This window comes from Podarcis vaucheri, assembly GCF_965113315.1.
Source record: "Podarcis vaucheri genome assembly, chromosome: 3".
NCBI classification, from domain to species: Eukaryota; Metazoa; Chordata; class Lepidosauria; order Squamata; family Lacertidae; genus Podarcis; species Podarcis vaucheri.
This window is the reverse complement of record NC_138761.1, coordinates 109,180,715-109,202,931: the sequence shown is the minus strand read 5'-3', so window position 1 is coordinate 109,202,931 and position 22,217 is coordinate 109,180,715. Positions and strand designations below refer to the sequence as shown.

The 22,217-nt window shown below is 41.3% G+C and overlaps 1 protein-coding gene across 4 annotated transcripts in view; it reads right to left on the bottom strand.

The window, feature by feature from the left end:
• The window catches only part of KIF16B (kinesin family member 16B), a 100,333-nt gene that overhangs the window by 49,678 nt on the left and 28,438 nt on the right, over positions 1-22,217 (bottom strand). For all 4 annotated transcript variants that reach the window (XM_082215408.1, XM_082215409.1, XM_082215411.1 and 1 more), the window contains 5 exons: positions 11,876-11,995; positions 11,393-11,444; positions 9,658-9,795; positions 2,398-2,480; positions 2,125-2,213 (listed from right to left, as the gene is read on the bottom strand). In XM_082215408.1, coding sequence (XP_082071534.1) covers positions 2,125-2,213; positions 2,398-2,480; positions 9,658-9,795; positions 11,393-11,444; positions 11,876-11,995 — 482 coding nt within the window. The remainder of the gene's footprint in view (positions 1-2,124; positions 2,214-2,397; positions 2,481-9,657; positions 9,796-11,392; positions 11,445-11,875; positions 11,996-22,217) is intronic.

Below are 22,217 nucleotides of genomic sequence, written 5' to 3'. Positions count from 1 at the left end.
CAGTAAAGAAAAGAATGTATAGGCATAAGATTAAAGAGAAAAGCAGCAAAAAATAGTCTGTAACATAAACTTACGCTATCACAAATATTTCTGCTGTCTATCCCCTCCTGGAATCACTTACTATTCTTTTTTTGGAGGGGGGGTTATCTCTCAAACCTTTGAAAAGCACGCCATGGTTAAGGAACGCTTTGGTTTTGGAACAGGCTTTCGGAACGGATTAAGTTTGAAAACAAAGGTACCACTATACAGTGAAAATCAGATAGGAAAAGTTTTAAGGCTCCAATTTGTGTGCTTTAAAGAAGTGCTTGGACAACCCCCACCCACCTGCAAATGCTATACAGTGGTGCCCCACAAGACGAATGCCTCGCAAGACGGAAAACTCGCTAGACGAAAGGGTTTTCCGTTTTTCCGTTTTTGAGCTGCTTCGCAAGACGAATTTCCCTACGGGCTTGCTTCGCAAGACGAAAACGTCTTGCAAGTTTGTTTCCTTTTTCTTAACACCGTTAATACAGTTGCGACTTGACTCCGAGGAGCAACTCATAGAACGCAGTGTACATAGTAGCCTTTTTTGAGGTTTTTAAAGACTTTGGTGATTTTTGAAGCTTTTCCAAAACTTCTTTTGCAGCCATTTGGTAAGTTAAGCTTATAAAACTTTTTTGGGGGGGGTTTGGATTTTGGGTTGGGGTGTTTGGAATTCAAGGACTTGGTGTTGGGAAGGGATTTGCAAGAATCTGGAAGCTTGTGTGTGTTTTTTCTGCATTTTTATGATTTTCTGTGATCATTTGGCCACTCTGCTGTTTTTTTAAAAAAATTCTGGGTTTGAATTTCTGTGTGCTGGGTGGCTGGGGGAACAGTTGGGGAGGGGTTTGCAAGAATCTGGAAGCTTGTGGTTTTTTTCCTGCATTTTTATGATTTTCTGTCACCATTGGGCCACTCTGCTGTTTTTTTTAAAAAAATCTGGGTTTGAATTTTGAAATGCTCTTTACAGTATTTGTGACTTTAAAGAGCACTTAATAAACTCTTGTTGTACCAAATTTGGCTTTGTTTGGACTTTTTTGACCATAGGAACGCATTAATTGATTTTCAATGCATTCCTATTGGAAACCGTGCTTCGCAAAACGAAAAATTCGCTAGACGAAAAAATTCGCGGAATGAATTAATTTCGTCTTGCGAGGCACCACTGTATTGTAATTGTTTAAAGGAATATTAGACAAATTCATGGAAGCCAGGTTTATCAACGGCTATCAGCCATTACAGCAAAAGAGAGATAGAGGTCTGAATGCCAATTGCTGGGGACTGCTTCCTTTGTGGGTTTCCTAGAAGCATTCTTCTGTGAACCAAGCTACATGTTAATGCCAAATGCATGATCATATTTAACATATCTGGTGCATTATTATTTTAGTAGATACTTCCTTCCAATACCCAAAAGCAGCTTTGATGGCATATGCTGCAAACATGTGTTCAGCACCGCAAAACTGTTGTGGGAACTTCAACTGTTTCCATTATGAAAAGTCCCAAAGAAGGCAAGAATATAATGAGCACAGAGATTTATAGAAGTCAAAGACTAAGAACCTTGGGAAAGGACAAAAAGCAAAACTGGACTTTTCCTCGGCTGCATTATGACCGCCATCCCACACAAATACAGTGGTACCTCGGTTCTCGAACGTAATCCGTTATGGAAGACCGTTTGCCTTCCAAAACGTTTGAAAACCAAGGCGCAAAGGGCTGGCTGCAAGTTCAATTGGAAAAATTGGAAAATACGCAGTAGAAGCCGATTGACTTCCAAGGTGTGTTCTAAAATGGAAGCAATTTCTGCGTTTGAAAACCGAATCATTCAGCTTCCGAGATGTTCGAAAACCACTGTTATTCAAGAAGAGGGACACAAGTTGACTCAATAGAGAAGAATGTGAATAGTTATGTTTAGATATGTGTCTACTTCTACATAATGAAGACCAAATATGCCAAGCAACATTACTTAACGAGTAGCTTGATAAACACCAAGCTTTCACATGCACCAGCTTAGTTAGGAAAAGTGCTCTTTTCAAAGGCTGACATTACGCACATGCACACAAACACACACATGGACTTGATATCACAAGGAATTGATATTTGGAACATACTCACCCTGGATTATACAGCATAACTGCTGAGAGGTTTTCACAAGATTTTGAAAGATCTGACATGGACAAACTGAAGGAAGAAAGCAGTCCACTCTAATAAGACAGCAGAAGATCAAATAATTACTTACTACTAATATCAAAGTACATTTCCCTTAAAACTGTTCACATTTCCCCAGACAAAATATGCATTAATCTCGTAATACAAATTAGGGCAACGTGCCTGTCTAATGCAAAAAAGGCATCAATAAGGTACATAGGAAGAAATAGCCCAACTCACCTTTCTTTTCTCTCTCAATTTGGCTGCTTCCTTCGGATGATTGAAACGAAACATATTTGTTCTCCCAAGTAATATTACAGCACCTGGCCAGAAAGAAACATAATTCAATTGACTACATAACACATTAAGGGAGCTTTTTTGAGGGAGTACAGATTCTGAATACACACACACACACACAGAGAGAGAGAGAGAGAGAGAGAGAGAGAGAGAGAGAGAGAGATCGTATTCACATCTAACACTAAACATTTCAAACAAGCCTGTGTTTAGATGACATGCGAAGGCAGCACATTTGAGCAATCTCTGTAAGCCATAGTTTTGCTTACCAGGACATGTAAACTAGGGCAATTAGTTTGCTCCATCAAGTAGAAAGCAAAACTGAGCCAAAAAAATTAGGTGCAGAGAACTGCCAAATTTAATATACTTAAGCTTATGTTCTCTTTCACTACTGCTTTAAAATGAATTTAATAAAGAACAGAAGGGTCTTGCCTACCCATTTATGAACACGTCAAAGCAACTTATTGGCAGCAAACATTATCTCTCAATACTATTCTTATACGTGCCCTCAAGGCCTTTTGAAGGGATCAAAGTGGAATAAAAAAGTGTTTCAGTTACCACAGTCATATACATTCTTACCCTTTTCCTGTAAGTTTGCCATTATTTCCAATAAATGAAACACACACACTTTCATAGTACAGTGGAACCTTGGTTCTTGAACTTAATCCATTTCAGAACTGCATTCGACTCCCGAAATGTTTGAAAACCAAGGAGCGGCTCCCAATTAGCGCAGGAGCCCCAGAAACAATAGCCAAGAGCCGCATTGGATGTTCGGCTTCCGAAAACGTTCGAAAACCGGAACACATCTGGGTTTTCAGCATTCGGGAGCCAACTTGTTCGTCAACTAAGCCGTTTGAGAACCAAGGTTCCACTGTATTTAGCTAAGACAGAAATGTGAGTGTGAAGAATGGCATGCAGGCCTATGTAAGCCCCACACACAAGGTTCAGAAAGCAATGTGTAGATTTCTGTGTGTTGCCACTGTGCAGTGCTTTGAGTCACAAGACTCTGTTTATATTCCAGAGACATTCCAGACTGTTGGAAGTCTCACGGAAGACAGGAGACGGATGTGATGTTACTGTTTCCCGTTCCTTTGTTTTTTTTCAGTTGCTCTCTGTCTTTCACAGAGAGAGGATGATTTCTTTTCTGTCTGCGTAGCTAGCAATAAAACTCTTTGTGATGTAGCTCATAAATCTCGTCACTTCTGCTGCTTTGAAACTCTGCTGAATGGGGAATGTGCCTGGAGGCTTATCTAAGGCTCAGGCCGTTAATTATCGTCGGAGGAGAGAATGAAGGCGGAGGAGTAGCGGAGGCTCCAACACTTGGACCCATCTCAGCTGGCTCCATGCTGCTTTTCGTACCCAGACAGACTTGACCCAGTAGTCAACTGCAAAAGGTAGCATGGTATGATTGCCAGAATGGGGAACCTGCAGCCTTTATGGTGTAGCTGGACTCCAGCTATCATCAGCCGCAGCCAGCATGACCAATGGTCACAGTTGTTGAAAGCTGTAGTAAACAACGCGGTTCCTTATGAATTTCCTGGCTCCAGATTAGAGACTCACAGCAATTTGGGCAGTCTGACACCATCAGTTCTAAGTTCTGAGGTTTTCCTAATGCACAAAACAAAATGCACTAGCTTGTTTCTGAACAACTACTTCCAGAGCCAATCAAATCAGCACGGTCCGCTTCTCAGTTTGAAAACACAGATGGGGAGACATTCTAAAAATGAGCAGAATTAGGACAATCCCAGGGATCACAAGAAAACGGAAACATGGGATTTCAGCTTCTTTGATTTCACTCTCTCTGGTGTCAAAAGTGCAGCCCCAATCATTACCCTTCAGTTTGATCTGTTTGCTCCAAACAAAAGCAGATGCTATCGAGTCATCTTTCCATGTTATGCCTTAATTATTCTTGGAACAGCTCAAACAGTTTTCTTGACTTGGAGAGATAAAAGAGAGCTCTAGAGGTTCCAGCTACAAACTAGATCACATTCTGTAAATATCATAAAATACCATGTGCTCTGGAAAAACTATTTCAATAATTCAGTAGGGCAAAAGGAGGTGATAAAAAGGAGGCATGATTTGTGTTTTTAAAGACGAAGAGGCAAATACCGTTTGCGAGTTGGTTTGGAAGACTTCATGCATTATGTCAAAAATACTCAATCTTGAATCCTCATTGCCAGTTAAACACACTGAGTGCAGCATCTTTGGTTAATTCTATCAATCCATTTATATTTCGGCCACTTCAACATTTCCAGCAATTTCCACTAACTAGAGCAGAATTGCATTTTAAAAAGAACACTACAGCTTATGGATGAAAGCAAACGCCAAAAAAACAAACATAATCTCAATGCAACATGGCTCAGAACAATTTTCTTCGCATATTTCCATCCAAGGACCCCCCCCTTTTTTTAAATAATATGCCCAATTCACTATGGAAATTAAAATGTAATAGAGATTGTATGACAAGTATACTTTGCAACCTATGCCAAACCGCCTCTTGGAAAGGCAGAATCCAGTGTTTTCTTTCAATTCAAAATTATGGTAACATTGCCTACTGCACTTTATCGCAGTCTAATCTTAAAGAAGATTTACTGTTCATAAAACTTTATGCAGCAAAGCTATTTCAATACTATCACCGTAATTTATGCTATGCACCAGGCTGGCCTTCCTTTCAATTGGGATATTTTTATGAAACTATAGTCAAGGGTCCCAGCTGGTTACAATTCTGCCAGCTAACACTGTAAAATAGTTTTCTCTCTTAACTCTTTCATATGCTTGTTACTTCACAAAGCGTTTCTCATCCTTTTTGCCACCCTGAAAGTTAAATTTACTATTTTCCTTTGAGAAGCTCAGAGAGTGATTTAAGCACACTCGCTCAGCTGTTTTGAAATAATGGCAAAAAAGCAGCTCTAAATGGCACATTTATATTCCAGCCCTATAAAGATTCACACACATGCTTCCCTAAGCATATAGGGAGTCTCAGGCTGCAGACTGACTGTGCAACTGAAGCCCTTATGACTTTGCAGGAACAGAATGTGGCCGCAACATTTGCTTATACATAGAAGAAAGTAGATTTCTAAAAAAAGAATTAACATCTTGAGAAAAGAGATGGCCCTGGTGCTGACTGCACAACATTTCCGAGTCTGTTTAACTATTCAGAGCTTGTAAAGCACTCAGAGGATGTGGTTGATTTGAGTGGTATATCAATGCCCAAAAAACAAAACTGCAATGCCCACGCTGATGGAACACTTGTAACAGCACAACACTGAATTCCACGCAAAGTTTGCATCTCTATCTGAACCAGGGAAACAATGATTTGTGCAAGCCATAGTTCACTTGCTAACCAGGGTTACAAGTCCAGTTCATACTGTAGCTTGCAATCCTCCTCTTTGGACAAACTGGGACGGCTCGGATGTGCTGGCAAGCAAAGAGAATTAGGAGAGGAAATCCAAGAATCAAACAGAGAAGGAGAGATAGTTGAAGCTTGTTTGCGTATCACCAATCCAAATTCTGGTGTTACATCTGAACCACCCAGCATTTCCGAAGCTCAACCGGGATTTCTTCGCTTGATTTCAAATGGCTTTTTAGGGTTAATTTTGAATGATGCCAATTTCAGTGAACATATCATGCTCACCATCTTTAAGATTAAAAAGGGGTTATGCAGGAAGGAAGAGTGAAGAGAAATCAGCATGCCTCTATCACGCCAGTAAATTAAATGTCTTCTGTCTGCATTGGATGACATTTCCTTTAACTAATGTTAATTAGTTTATAGTTGAAAATCTAGACTGCAAGTTCACTGGGGTGGAACTATGTCATGTATGTTTATGGGCTCACAAATAAGCATTCTTGGTGGCTGTGGTTTTGCTTCCTCTGCAGATTCACCAAAGCGTGAGACAGTATTTTTTAATGGAAATGGGATGAGATGCTCTTATTCGGCTAGGCTTTGGGTGGCTAAAGCGGAATACTGTATTTAACATGTTATTAACTATCCAAACCTCTTCAGATGGTAGTTTACTCAATGACAAATACAGTGGTACCTCTGGTTGCGAACGGGATCCGTTCTGGAACGCAACCCGTGTCTGCGCATGCGTGGGTCGCGATTCACTGCTTCTGCGCATGCACGTGATGTCATTTTGTGCGTTTGCGCATGCGCGAGTGGCGAAACCCAGAAGTAACCCTTTCCCGGAAATAACCCTTTCCGGTACTTCCGGGTCGCCGCCAGACGCAACCTGAAAAGATGTAACCTGAACCAAACGTAACAAGAGGTATGACTGTACACAGTGTTTTCTAGTAAAATTGGTAGAGAATATGGAATGACAACCATTCCTCATTATTTTAAGTCCTAACTCTAACATGAGCCATAGAATTGTAGCACTGGAAGGGACTCCAAGGATCATCTAGTCCAACTCCCTGCAGTGCAGGAATCTCATCCATGACAGAGGGCCATCCAACCTCTCCTTAAAAATCTCCAAGAAAGGAGAGTCCACAACCTCCTGAGGGAGACTGTTCCACTGTCAAACAGGTCTTACTGTCAGAAAGTTCTTCTTGACGTTTAGTCAGAATCTCCTTTCTTGTAACTTGAATTCACTGGTTCGAGTCCTACCCTAAAGAGCAGAAAAAAACAAGCTTGCTCCCTCCTCCATGTGACAGCCCTTGAGATATTTGAAGATGGCTATCATATCTCCTCTCTGTCTCCTCTTTTCCAGGCTAAACATACCCAGCTCCTTCAACCATTCCTCATAAGGCTTGGTTTCCAGACCCTTGATCATGGGTAGTCAAACTAAGACCTGGGGGCCGGATCCGGCCCAATCGCCTACTAAATCCGGCCCGCGGACTGTCTGGGCATCAGTGTGTTTTTACATGAGTAGAATGTGTCCTTTTATTTAAAATGCATCTCTGGGTTATTTGTGGGGCATAGGAATTTGTTCATCCCCCCCCCAAAAAAATACAGTCCGGTCCCCCACAAGGTCTGAGGGACAGTGGACCAGCCCCTTGCTGAAAAAGTTTGCTGCCCCCTGCCCTTGATCATTTTGGTTGCCCTCCTCTGCACATGCTCCAGCTTGTCAATATCCTTCTTAAATTGTAGTGCCCAGAACTGGACACAGTATTCCAAGGGGTGGTCTGACCAAGGCGGAATACAGTGGTACTATCACTTCCCTTGACCTGGACACTGTACTTCTGTTGATGAAGCCTAAAATAGCATTAGCTTTTTTTTGCTGCTGCATCACACTGTTGACTCATGTTAAACTTGTGGTCCACCAAGACCCCAAGATCCTTTTCATATGGACTGCTAGTAAGCCAGGTGTCCCCCATCTTATATTTGTGCATCTGGTTCTTTCTGTCTAGGGACAGAACCTTACATTTGTCCTTATTGAAATTCATGTAGAAATATAAAAATAAAAAGAAGCACCTGCTATCATTTTTATGCAATTTTGCTTTTCTCTGCCCATGAGCCTTCTTCACATTCATCATCAAATGCTACTTTTTCTGCAAAAATATGTGACCCTCCAAACACATAATACGGAATACCGTTCCCAAGAAGACAACTTGCTACTACACGCCCTTTGGTTTTTACTCTACAAGATTTCACATGTAACACCATGCAAGATATCTGCTTTCAGGATGGAGAACAAGGTAATCCCAGGTTTATTAAACTCTAGGAGCTTAATTTTATTTTTTTAAGGGGCAGCATTTGGATTTATTCCTGGTCCCTCCTAGTTTTGGCTACATTTTACTGACTGAAAACCAGTTCCACTTTTATTGCATTTGGCTATGCTAAATTTAAAAGACACATTAATGCCATCTCAATTAATTTTGACAAAGGCGCGGTAGCTAATTACAAGGCATAGTCCCCACAACTCTCCCAAAGAGTTTAACACATTTTTTGATGCATGGCAATTCTAAAAGGAAAGTAGATTGTTAAGTGCAAAAGGAGCTAATCAGAAATATCTGAAGCAGGTATTTAAAGGTGCTGTGACTCCAGACTGTAAGATTAAACACTATTTAAGAAACAGTGCTAAAACATGCATAATGAAAGCTAGCATGAAGACTTTCCAGCTTGTGAACTGTGATTTGGTGTACATGTTGCTGCCGTCTATCTACATTTAAGTTGGTTGTCTTGGTTAATCCAGACTCTAAAGTTTTCTTCCAAAACACAGGTTCTCAAATGTAAGCCTATGAAGATATGAAGGAGGCTGGGGAGAATTCTTTCGGCCTTCCCAATTTCATATATACAAAAGTGGATAGGCTAGTTAGCAGCACTCATAAAGAAACACAGCAAACAGGATAGAAAGGATCAGGAGATTGCTTCAATAACCTTGGGGAAGAAACACAAGGGGGGAAATGTTAAAAATAATATGGCGTTCAGTTAGGTGTCAATACTCAAGCTTTGTAGGCCACTTGGGTATATCCACCTTAAAACCAGTTTAGTGGAGAAACTGATGAAAGGTCTTGCAATCCCCAGAGCAACTGCCTGGGCATTGTTCGCGACACTCAAAAATACAGCAGTCTAGCAAGCTCCCGTCTCTTCCCTTCATCTTAATAATACTCAACAACTACATGAAGCTGTTGTACTGAGAGAACGGCAGCGAAAAATGAAGTGTAATCCCCTTCTTTCAAGGGAGTGGTGGAAAATGAAATTGAACAGCTGAGCATCATTGCAGTCACAGCTTTAGTGCGAACACTGAGTCCAATTAAACAGTCACCCCCAAACTCAATCCAGGCCACCAATCATTTTCCTCTTTTTCTGGAATGGCCACACCTGAACTGCATGGAGATTACAAGCCAGTCTGACGATCCCTAAAATATCTAGAACGTATGGATGGGGGGGGGTTGGGGGTTTGGTGGGTGTCTAAATAGAGATTGTTGGCATCCTCTGACTTGGAGGCAATGGAGGAGTGCACTTTTGGGGGTGAAGTCAAATGTTGAAGAGTTAGAGCTCTGGCTATGGTTTTAGAGACCAATACGTGAGAGACATGTTTTATTGCAGTTAGGGCAGACGAAGGCATCCAGTTATGCCATGGTGCATATGGAGCACACATACTAAATAAACAAACTGTATGTTGTACTTCTAATCACTGTATCATTTGCACAACGAAAATAGAAGTTTGATATTTAACAGAAATTGATATATAGAAAAAGAACAGCAGGGAAATTAGATCTCAAAATACAATGGATTTTCATTGCAAAGAAGAAATGTATAGATACCTTGGTTGAGTTGTATGGCCTCTGTGATCTGAATTCCATTTACGGAACATTGCGCTCCACTCAGTGGTATTAAATTAACTGTTCCATTGAAATGTTCAAAGATGCAGTGCTCACTTTCCAAATCGAGGCCATGAAGGACTATGAAATGCAAACATTTTTCTTCTATTAGTAAACAAGAAGATAAGCCAGGTACTTATGATACACAATTTACAAATCTATTGACTCTCATTCTATTCAAAGGAAAAAGAGATTCCTGATTTTTAAGCATCTTCTTGCATTGTGTGTGTGTTTACAAACAAGAGAGAGAGAGAAATATGTTGTATCCAGGAATTTCCTGCTGCAACCAAAAGGGCTCCTTTTTCTTAAGAGGCAGGACCCTGATGCAGCAGAGACTCTCAAACTGTTAACCGGATGTTCCTGTAGGCAAAAAGTTATTTTGCCAATCCCCTTGCCTGTGTAGCCTCTGTATTATCTCCCACAATGCTCTGGAGGGTCCCCCAAGCCTTCAGAACAGACATGGGGGGCTCTGGGGGCTGCTGGGAGAAGGGAGAAATTAGATAAAAATATATCCTTAGTTTCTGCTGCAGGAGCATCTAATGCAACTTATAAAAAATAGTGTAAAGGGAGCAAATACAGTGGTGCCCCGCAAGACGAATGCCTCGCAAGACGGAAAACCCGCTAGACGAAAGGGTTTTCCGTTTGTGAGCTGCTTCACAAGACGAATTTCCCTATGGGCTTGCTTCGCAAGACGAAAACGTCTTGCGAGTGTTCAGATTTTTTTTCGCTTTCCCCCCCTTTTTTCTAAGCCGCTAAGCCTTTAATAGCTGCTAATCCGCTAAACTGCTAATAGCGCTAATCTGCTAAGAGGGTTGCTTCGCAAGACGAAAAAACCGCTAGACGAAGAGACTCGCGGAACGGATTATTTTCATCTTGCGAGGCACCACTGTAAAGTTAAGTGGTCTCACTATGAAATCCCTGTATAAAAGTAGATTCAAGTTGGACAAATATTACATGTATGTCCTGGTAACTTAAACAGAACACTTCACACATAAAACTAATTCATAATTAGTGGAAACTGAGGCCCGCTTCATTTACTGTTAAGAGAACTATATGTTAAGAGAACTATGTATCTGCAGGTAGGTTGGTCTGCCATAGTCGAAACAAAATAAATAAAATAAAATTTAAAAATCCCTTCCAGTAGCACCTTAGTAAAGGTAAAGGTACCCCTGCCCATCAGGGCCAGTCATGACCGACTCTACGGTTGCGCGCTCATCTCGCTCAAGAGGCCGGGAGCCGGCGCTGTCCAAGGACACTTCCGGGTCACGTGGCCAGCGTGACGAAGCTGCACCTGGCGAGCCAGCACCAGCGCAGCACACAGAAACGCCGTTTACCTTCCCACTAGAAAGCGGTCCCTATTTATCTACTTGCACTTAGGGGTGCTTTCGAACTGCTAGGTGGGCAGGAGCTGGGACCAAACGACGGGAGCTCACCCGGTCGCGCGGGGATTCGAACCGCCGACCTTTCGATCAGCAAGTCCTAGGAACTGTGGTTTAACCCACAGCGCCACCCGCGGTCCCAGCACCTTAGAGACCAACTAAATTAGTTATTGGTATGAGTTTTTGTGTGCATGCACACTTCTTCAGATATATCTGCAGCGTGAGGAATATCCCCCCCCCCATGTTTTAGGAAGATAACTCTAGACAGGGTTCTCCCCGTCCCCTCTTATTTCATTTACCAATATCCTGTTCTGATGCAGCATCTTCTCTGCCAACGTGTGTTTGTCCCTCCTATAGAGAAGAGTAAAACTTATTTACTATGGAGCAAAAATAAAATGATTCCACATAAGTAGAACAACAATAGCTAAAACTGCTAATGAATTAAAGAGCTTTTATCAAGGAAATATTGTTTTCATTACTGTTCCTCCTTAACAGGCAAGAAAGAGCATCCTGAAAGTTTCCAAGCAGCATCAATTCACGGCCACAGCAAAATGAATGAACCAATATGCTCCACTAGGGTGCCATTCATCTGTCATTGACTCTTGGGACAGATACAGGCAGTACTGACTGATACTTTTATACTAAACAAATTAGAGTACCTAACAGCTGATGTCACATTATTGCAGGGATGTAATGGATGCTTAGCTTATTTAGACAACAAATTAACACTATCATTAAAATTGCCCATTTAGGAACAGGAAGGCAAATAAATATTGAGTTACCTTCAGGTGATACAAGATGATGCCAGTACTGAGAAGATCATCATCAATGCCTATTAGGTGAGGCAGCTCAGAATCTAGCACAACACCAATTCCTTCTTTCCTCAGCGCCAAAGTTTGCTCCTGCAAAAGTAAACAGGAAAAAGCTACTTACTGGATTTATTTCTGTATGTGAATTCTACTGTCATAATAGTTAAAGAGAAAAAAGTGAGTGAAATCACCATCACAGAAAAAAAAGGAAAGATGATAGGCTACACAACACAAGATCTTACTATTGAATGTGACTGTTTCTTTATTGGAAAAGAAACAGCCCAGTTATTTTTAAAAAAGCAAACAGATGAATAAAAAATGTATTGCAGCTTTTGACACTTACCTGTTTAAGGACAAAAAGAATTATCTATCCTATGATCCTGGTGCATTATTAAGTATTATTTATTATTAAGTATTTATTAAGTATTAAGTATTATTAAGTATTAAGTATTTATTTTATACCACTTCTCTGTTATAAAATACCCACAACACAGCTTACAAAAATCAAGATCTAGAATAATACCGCACATACAAACAGTAAGAGAAAAAGCCTTTGGAAACTGCAGCAGATTAAAAAGCAGGAAACTAGCAGAATAACCTTCTTTTATATAAACCAAATGGCAAAAAAAACCTTCAGCGGTCATTGCTACTGTTAAACCTCCAACAACTTAAGACTTCTTGGGACTGATTACTCATTACACAAATACTAATTTGAGATTCAAAGGCTTTGGTATCAGAAGGTATTTAACCTAGGTAGGCAACAGCATAGGCAGAAAGATTTGCAAGTGTTAAGTTCTCCTTGGACAATTCCTGCGTATAGTGAAAAGTTTAGGAGGTTGAAACCTGCCCTGAGAACTGTAGGGCATTATTTCCTTGGCTGGAAGATTAATGTAAGCAGATGTGCAGTAGTCCTGCGCCAGGTTCAATTTTCAGTACACAAGCTCCCATTTCAGAATGGGAACACAGTTCTTGCCAAAAAGGTTGCAAAAAGCCCCCGAGAACTTGCTGCAGTTCTTACACCAAACCATCTCACTTTCTTTGCAAATGTTTCTTCAGAGAGAAGCCCTGAGACTGCACTGCACAGTGAACTGTGGATTATCCCCTTTTGAGTCTCAATTTGAGCTGAGTCTTTGTTCTGACTACCTCCATTGCAAGGATCCTTCATAAGGGAGTTGCTGCCAGGAGCATTATGCGCAGGTGTATTTTGATGCACGGAACAGAATGAAAGTTTCTGAGTGATGGCGGAAGGAAGAACATTCAACAGGACTTTGTTTGTTTGTCTTGTTGCTATTTTGTTAAAGTTATTAATATTGATTTCTAGATATGAATGCCGTAGTACTTTGTGAATCCTATACAGTCGTACCTTGGAAGTCAAACGGAATCCGTTCCAGAAGTCCGTTCAGCTTCCTAAACGTTCGGAAACCAAAGCGCAGCTTCTGATTGGCTGCAGGAAGCTCCTGCAGCCAATCAGAAGCTACGGAAATCCCGTCGGACATTTGGCTTCCAAAAATAGTTCGCAAACTGGAACAGTCACTTCTGGGTTTGCAGCATCCGGGAGCCAAAACGTTTGAGAACTAAGCTGTTTAAAAACCAAGGTATGACTGTAATATGATTTTTGGTGTAACTGTGATGTTTGGCTTATTTTTTAGTTGTTTTGTTAATAGTTTTACATAGATGGCAATTGTTTTATTTGTGATTTGTGACTGTTTTACTGATGATTTGTTAAGTATTCTATACAATTTATGCTGTTCCATTATGTTATTTTTATCTTTTGTTTGTAAGCCGCTTTGGGGTTCATTTGAATAAAAAGTGGCATAGAAACAGAATCAGTCAGTGAGTCAGTCAGTCAGTCAGTCAATCAATCAATCAATCAATCAATCAATTCCTACTTTAAGAGAAGGGATTTGCATGTCCTCCCTCTGCCAAGAGAGGGGAGATTCAGATCACACAGTAAATCGCCTCCTTTAAAGTGGTAGGTGCTACTTTTAAAAGAGGCTAACCGATGAAACAGCCCAGTTTTTATGCCGTATAATGGGCCCCAGATACAACTCTAGCAACAGCATTCTGCTACAGTAGATGAAAACAAAAAAAGGAAAAGGCTTTTAAAAAGAAGCATCTGAATGCTCTTTCAGGGCATTCCCATAAATAATACCTTACAACAGCCCAGTCTAGATATGACCAAGGCACTGCTGCAATTTGCATTATTCAATGGTGACTCAAAAAAGGGCTAACAAAGTTGTGCAAAACCCATGTGATAGTGCCAGTGAAATAATTACACAGAAAATAGGTGGGTTTTTTTCCATTTTAAGACCAATCCCCCCCCAAACATGCAACCTTCTGCTGATGAAGAACAGCCAACTAACATAACCTCCCATGAATGCAGTAACTGGAGAAAATGCCAAAATGGAAGAACCAGCCAAAATTCATAGAGGCAGATTTTTAATAATCTGCTTGAGTTGGAAAAAAGAGAACTGGAAATCAATGTCTCCTGCAGGATTCATACCTGATTTGTTTAGTTGTTAAGAAGTTAAAGCAGGCTAGATTGTCATGCTAATCTGATTTAGCCGAAAGCAATTGCAATCCATGCTGCAAAAGCAGTTTCTTTTAAGCTATAAAACATTACTGTTGTCTATAATTTAGCTTGTTTGGTTTATGGCTACCTGGTAATTTGCAGCTAATACCAATTGATTAAGAAGTGATCAGGTTACAAAGAGAAACCAGCTGAGCACATATAAATGTTCTTTGCAAATGATTTAAGTATCTTACTATCATTACCAGTCATTATTCAGTTCTCTTGTAATGTAACAGAAGATTCTATTGGTTCCAAGCAAAACAAGTAGATAAAATTTATAACATTAACACAAAATAAAAATGAGAGAAGTATAATTGAACACAGCAGAACTAAATTAGTCTTCTGTCCTATATAACAGCCGCAGGAAAACGTGCTGACATACTGTGAGATATTGATATCTTCATTATGATAGGCATTGCAATGTTAAATCAGGCATGGAAGAGAAATGTTGGGACTACTGTCAAGTACATAGCTAAATTCAACTGATTTCAAGTGGGTTGGATAGAACAAGCCTATTCACATCAATTCAGAAGGAAGTCCCATTGAATTCAGTGGAACTTACTCCCATGAAAGGGTACATAGCCCCGCTCTCAATATATACTGAATGTAGGATACACATAACATGGCTAGGAGTATTTATACTTCTGTGTATATCTTCACTATGCATGAACATGTTTGCGTGCACTGGCTATATGACAAAAACAGTATCTGAGAGCTGGGAAAGAAAAAGAAATGGGAGTCACCAAACAGCCTTCAAAACAAAAGCTATTTCACTGAATTGTCTCCATGTCAAAATAAATCCCTTAATGCTTGAAGTTCTGATATGCACAGAGCACCTACATTTCAGCCCAATGAAAGAAGCTGGAAAAGCAACATCTTTGACCTCTCATTTGAGCAGTACTGAGAGTTGGTTCCGCAAACAACACATGTTTACATCAGGTAAAAAAATCAGTGGTAAAGATCAGGTGCCTCATATGAGCTGAAGTTCCTTCCACTGACGGTAAAGGTAAAGGGACCCCTGACCATTAGGTCCAGTCGTGGCTGACTCTGGGGTTGTGGCGCTCATCTCGCTTTATTGGCCGAGGGAGCCGGTGTACAGCTTCCGGGTCATGTGGCCAGCATGACTAAGCCACTTCTGGCGAACCAGAGCAGTGTATGGAAACGCCGTTTACCTTCCTGCCAGAGCGGTACCTATTTATGTACTTGCACTTTGATGTGCTTTTGAACTGCTAGGTTGGCAGGAGCAGGGACCGAACGATGGGAGCTCATCCCATCGCGGGGATTCGAACCGCCGACCTAGCAAGTCCTAGGCTCTGTGGTTTAATCCACAGCGCCACCAGTCATAGAATCGGAAGGGACCCCAGGGGTCATCTAGTCCAACCCCCTGCAGTGCAGAAATCTCCCCTGAAGCCATTCATGACAAATGGCCTTCCAACCTCTGCTTTAAAACTTCCAAGGAAGGAGAGTCCGCCACTTCTCGCATGAGTCCATTCCACTGTCAAAGGGTTCCTCCTGTCAGAAAGTTCTTCCTGTTGAGTCAGAATCTGCTTCCTTGCCATTTAGATCCGTTATTTTGGATCCTCCCCTGTGAAACTGGGGGAAACCCCCCCCCCCAAGCTTGCTCCATCTTCCATGGATGAAGCCACCCCTCGATACAATTCACTGCCCAGGGATCAGAAATTATACTACCTGTTGAGGTAACTGATGAAGCCATTACCACCTAACATTCTCCAAGAAATAAAGGTTCATTTTCATCAGAGCTGATCTCAATGGCCCCACACTTAAGTTGTGAGTTAGATATGTCGAAAGCTGCCTTATACCAAGTCGGTCCACTGGCACATCCAGCTTAGTGCCGTTTACATGGACAAGCAATAGCTTTGCAGGGTTTCAGACAGTTCAGTCATACCTCGGGTTATAGATGCTTCAGGTTGCATTTTTTCGGGTTACGTACCGCCGAAACCTGGAAGTACTGGGTTATTGCACAAAAGCAATAAATCACACTTTGCACATGCGCAGAAGTGCTGAATTGCAACCCGCACGTGCGCAGACGCACAGCTACGGGTTGTGAACTGCAGGTTGCGAATGTGCATCCTGCACGGATCACATTCGCAACCCAAGCATCCACTGTAGTCTCTCAAAGCCCAAACTGGAGATGCTGGGGCTTGAAGCATGAACCCTGTGCATGCAACAGAAATGCTCCACCACTGAGCTATATGGTCCATCCTCTTTGGAAGCCTAATACAAAACAGCCATCGAAAGGTCAGAACACAGCAAACTCAAAAGGTGTACTCGTGCTGGTTTCAAGTAAAAAGATCAAGTGTTTCCACGAAGACAGATGAAATGGCCTTTAAAAACCTATCAGTTTGATTTTGTGTGCCCATACCATAAACTAATTGGTGCTCTTGCTCTCTCAAATGTCATAGGTAATTGGCTGGTCAGATAGCTATGGATTTTGATATCTTTCGTACTTCTACAAGCACACAAATCCTGCTATGAACTCCATAACTGTTTCTTAAGCCACCCAATTTTATGTGCTCTGTTACTGATGCAATACAAATAAGTTTCAAAATAACCTCAAAGCTGAGCATTATGGGCACCACTGTATTCACAATTACCTTTTACCTTATAACGGGAAGCTGCACATAGCACATAATGCAAGAACAAAACCCCGGGACAGTTAAATCCAAGGACTCCTGGACAGTTAAATCCAGTCAAAGGTGACTATGGGATTGCGACGCTCATCTCGCATTCAGGCCAAGGGAGCCAGCGTTTGTCCACAGACAGCTTTTCTGGGAAATGTGGCCAGCATGACAAACTGCTTCTGGTGCCACAGAACACCGTGACGGAAACCAGAGTGTGTGGAAACACCGTTTACCTTCCTGCCACAGTGGTACCTATTTATCTACTTGCACTGGCATCCTTTTGAACTGCTAGGTTGGCAGGAGTTGGGACAGAGCAATGAAAGCTCACTCCGTTGTGTGGATTCGAACTGCCAACCTTCTGATCGGCAAGCTGAAGAGCCCTGGTGGTTTATAGACCGCAGAGCCACCCACATCTCGCCCTTCACTATATACTCAACAAGGAACCACATCTCACCATGGCTTCTTGATGTTTGCATCATATAGATATTATCCTTTGCATCTTACTTTAAATTTCTGAGTACATATACCTAAGATATGTTAAGCCAGGCATCCCTAAACTCAGCTCTCCAGATGTTTTGGGACTACAATCCCATCATCCCTGACCACTGGTCCTGTTATCTAGGGATGATGGGAGTTGTAGTCCCAAAACATTTGGAGGGCCGAGTTTGGGGATGCCTGTGTTAAGTGCATACCTAAAAAGTATGTGTGTTGCGGCCTTTGCTTTTGTGTTTCACATTTGGGCATTGCAATGATCCACCAGCAATTGCCCCAGTCAAAGTGGTCCTATCCTGACTGTCCATTTAAGACTGCCCCAATTTGCCATTCCAGGAGCCAGGACTACTGCAACTCAGCCAGTATTCCCAATCATGTAAAACTAGGATATCAAAAATCCAAACCCAATTATAAAAGCCTTCTTGCTTTTACAGGTGGTACAGAATGAGTATTACAGACATGAACATCACATTCCCATGGACAGCATTCTGCTCAGGAGACTCTTAAGTCTATATAGATGATTACTGAAAGCTTGTCTAATAAGTGAGAATTGGCTTGATTCTCAATGCCTTCCATCAGGCTCCGTTAAGTCAAAATACTGAATTTTTTGAGAAAAAATAAATAGCATCTGGGTATGAGTGACAAGAAAAGTAATGCCAAAACCTGTTGTGAGAAAGTTATTCTGACATATTTGATATTCATACTGAAGTGATAAGATGCCCATTAAGGAAGGAGAAACTTATTCCGTGGGCCTTGCTAATGCGGTGCCGGTTTTTTTAAAAAATCGTTTAAAAGTTTTTTGGGTGCACTGCCATGCTGTACAAACTCTGTAACTGACTTTATAAACCTCAGTTCAGCATATAGTTAAACACTCATACAATGGAAATCTGTGTGTGCAACATTGGTTTCTCTTCTCCCCTCTCTCCAACTCTCCATGCACCCCCTAAAATCTGCTCCAATGTGGTGACTAATCCTCTTAAGCTTTATTTTATTTTATTTTGGGGGGATGACGGGAGCTACAGTGGAAGGAGAGATTTTTAAAATCTCCTCATGCAAATAGATGCTCGTTGAATCTCTCCCAATATCCAGAAATCCCTCCAGGAACAGAATCAAGCTGTCTTTGTCTTTTGACATTCAATTATTCCTCTACCCAAATAGTAAAAAAAGGTACAATGGTACCTCGGTTCTCCAACGGCTTAGTTTCTGCTTGAGTGCAGGAAGCTCCTGCAGCCAATCGGAAGCCATGCCTTGGTTTTCAAACGGTTTCAGGAGTCAAACAGACTTCCGGAATGGATTAAGTTCGAGAACGAAGGTTTCGCTGTATATAAAGAAGATTCCTAGAGTCTAATTATGTGGCAGGCATTCCAAACGAACTTCTAGAAACTAGATTGTCGCTTCTTCCAGATAAGTGAAGTCTCTTCCACTGACTACTGGCGGCCATCTGTTTTTAAAAGATCAAAGACTATTCATAAAAATATAGTGATTTAAAAGAACCTGTGTTAAAAAGCGCACACAAAAAACATACACAACACAGATACACACACAGTGCTAAGCTGAAATGTCCTAGTAAGATCTCTCTCTCTCCCCTTATGTTAGGTCATACTATCCCCATCAATCGGAGGTGCGGGGAGAGAGAGCATTAAAGAACACACATTGAGTTTTGAAAAAGCAAGCAGAGGGAAGAGAGAGAAGATGACCACATTACACAAACACAGCACTGTAGAGAGCAGCTTACTGTGAAAATACAGGTGGTGCCAAAACAGCCCACACAGACATCAATAGGCCTCCAAAATAAATGTCAATTAAAAAAAGGCAGATGTAGCATGCAACTCTGTCCAAATGAGCAGCTACTGGCACAGTTAAGTTATAATGATGTGCAATTAATGACAGAATTCTTTTAGGGTGGTAGAGGAGAGGGAATTACAGGCCCATTATAGATCTTATGAATTCAGTTTACTTTTTCCATTATTTATTACTCGCCTCTCCCAAGAACTGTTTGCTAACGTAGCTATACAAATATTGACGTCTGTTAACACATAAAAAGAAATTGTTATTGCCACAATCACAAAAACTAGCATAATTAATGTCCGCATTGCTAAAAATCAAGTCTCTGCAAAAAGAGAGAGAGAGAATAAAACATTTGCACAGGCAAATCTTTCTCTAAAAGATTGTTACTTCGATACCCAATACACCTTTTGGATTTTGGTGGTGACAGAATTTAAGGAAATATACGTCATCAATACATTGGCTAAAAGGCAGATTGTTGAAAAGGACTAAAGAATCTTTAAAAGTGACTGATAGCCTTTCAAAGAGGGTTTGATTTTCAGGGGGATAAAGATTGAGGGCACAAGGAGAAGGGGACAACAGAGGATGAGATGGTTGGACAGTGTTCTCAAAGCTACAAACATGAGTTTGACCAAGCCGTGGGAGGCATTGGAAGACAGGAGTGCTTGGCGTGCTCTGGTCCATGGGGTCAAAAAGAGTCGGACACGACTAAACAACAACAAAAAAGCACATGAATTTGATAAACAGCACACTTGTCTAAGTCACAGAAGATGCTTTCATGTTCACATAGGTAAAGGACCCCTGCATACTTAAGTCCAGTCAAAGGTGATTATGAGTTGAGGTCATCTCACTTTTCAGGCAGAGGGAGCTGGCATTTGTCCACAGACAGCTTTCCAGGTCATGTGGCCAGCATGACTAAACTGCTTCTGGCGCAACGGGACACCGAGACAGAAACCTGAGTGCACAGAAACACCATTGACCTTCCTGCTGGAGTGGTACCTATTTATCTACTTGCACTGGTGTACTTTGGAACTGCTAGCTTGGCAGAAACTGGGACAGAGCTTCTGGGAGCTCACCCTGTTGCACAGATTTGAACTGCTAACCTCCTTCTGATTGGCAAGCCGAAGAGGCTCAGTGGTTTAGACCACAGCACCACCGGCATCCATTCACATAGGAGTGGGAAGGGAAGACTAGAAAATTCAGATGGGCTTAAGCTGGGTGGGGGGCAGTTATGAGATCCTGGATGTTTTGTTATCTTTCTTCCTCAGAAAGTCAATGCTGAGTGACATGTGAGCAATATAAAGCTCACCCTTCCAACATGGCATTGAAACTGGTAGGACTGAACAGTGATCTTCTGAAAACTGCATGCAGAACCTAGGTTGCTCATATAATTCCAATGAATATGCAGAGAGGACAGCAAGACACCCAGTCCCTTGACTAGTTCATGGCAGCCAAAGATCACACAAAGCTGCACTCACACAGAGTTACAGGACTCAGCTACATTAGTAAAGAAACTGCACACTGAATGCATTTGAAACATGCAACACTAGTTGACGCCAGAGAGTCAGAACTGTTTAAAACAAGATTTCTCATTGGGATTTTTTTTCTTTTGTTAAAGTGATCTAATTTCTGAATTATTTATAGTGGGGTTTTTTTCTTGTGTTTAGATCCACTCACATTCCCACCTGGGCATACAGTGATACCTTGGTTTGCAACTGTTTTGGATTACAATCATTTTGGATTACAACCACGTCAAACCCGGAAGTACGTGTCCCTTTTTTGGGGGATTACAACCCCCCTTTTTTTGGAGGTCCCATTGGCGAAAGCGTGCCTTGGGTTACAACCTGTTTTGGTTTACAACCGGACCTCCAGAACGGATTATGGTTGTAAACCAAGGTAACACTGTATGTACCTCATTGTGATGAGGCTGCATTTTAATATTTTAATGTTTCAATATTTTAATGTTGTATTTTAATCTTGTTTTTAAGTTGTATTCATTCAACTTGTTTTTATTATTGCTTGTTAGCCACCCTGAGGCCAGCCTTGGCTGGGGAGGGCGGGGTATAAATAGAAATTATTATTATGCACTTGCTTCTGAATTGCTCACAGAAATATTCTATACCAAAGTATATAGGCTTGAATCTTAAATTGCCCTTCTGTTCATTTACGGATTCAGTTCCATAAAGGCTCCCATGATTGCAGGTGGGGGAAATATATTTTTACCTCCCTCCCTTGCAGCCCCCGTCACCCCCTCCAATGTTTTTTGTAGGATGCTCCAACATTATGGAGCAGAATTGGGAGGCACAGCAGCAAAACTGCCCCCTTCCTTTCTTACAAGGTCAATATTCTATGAGTAAAGATCCACTCATAGAATCATAAAAGTCTAGAATTGGAAGAGGCCACAAGGGCAATCTAGTCCAATCCCCTGCAATGCAGGAATCTTTTGCCCAACTCGTGGGGGCTTAGGATCCTGGGCATAATTTTTTTCCTCCCTTCCAAATGAGGATTATGTTTTATGTAACCAAACTGCATTCCTCAGAAATGTACTACCTTCTCTGCGGGGGTAGAGACACCCTGAGGAAGCAGGTAATAGGCTCAACTGGAAGAGTAATTTCACTTAACTCCCATGTAACCAGAACAGGAGTTAAAGCACATTAAACCAGTAAAAGTGCATTTATCAAATTACACTTCAGTACAAAGAAATAGCTCTAAACAGGCTAGAACAGAGTAACAAAAACTGAAAAATATACCAACAGAGTTCAGTTAAAACAGTGAACAAATTTTCAGCTTAAAATCTTGATGTGACGATAGATATGACTTTGCA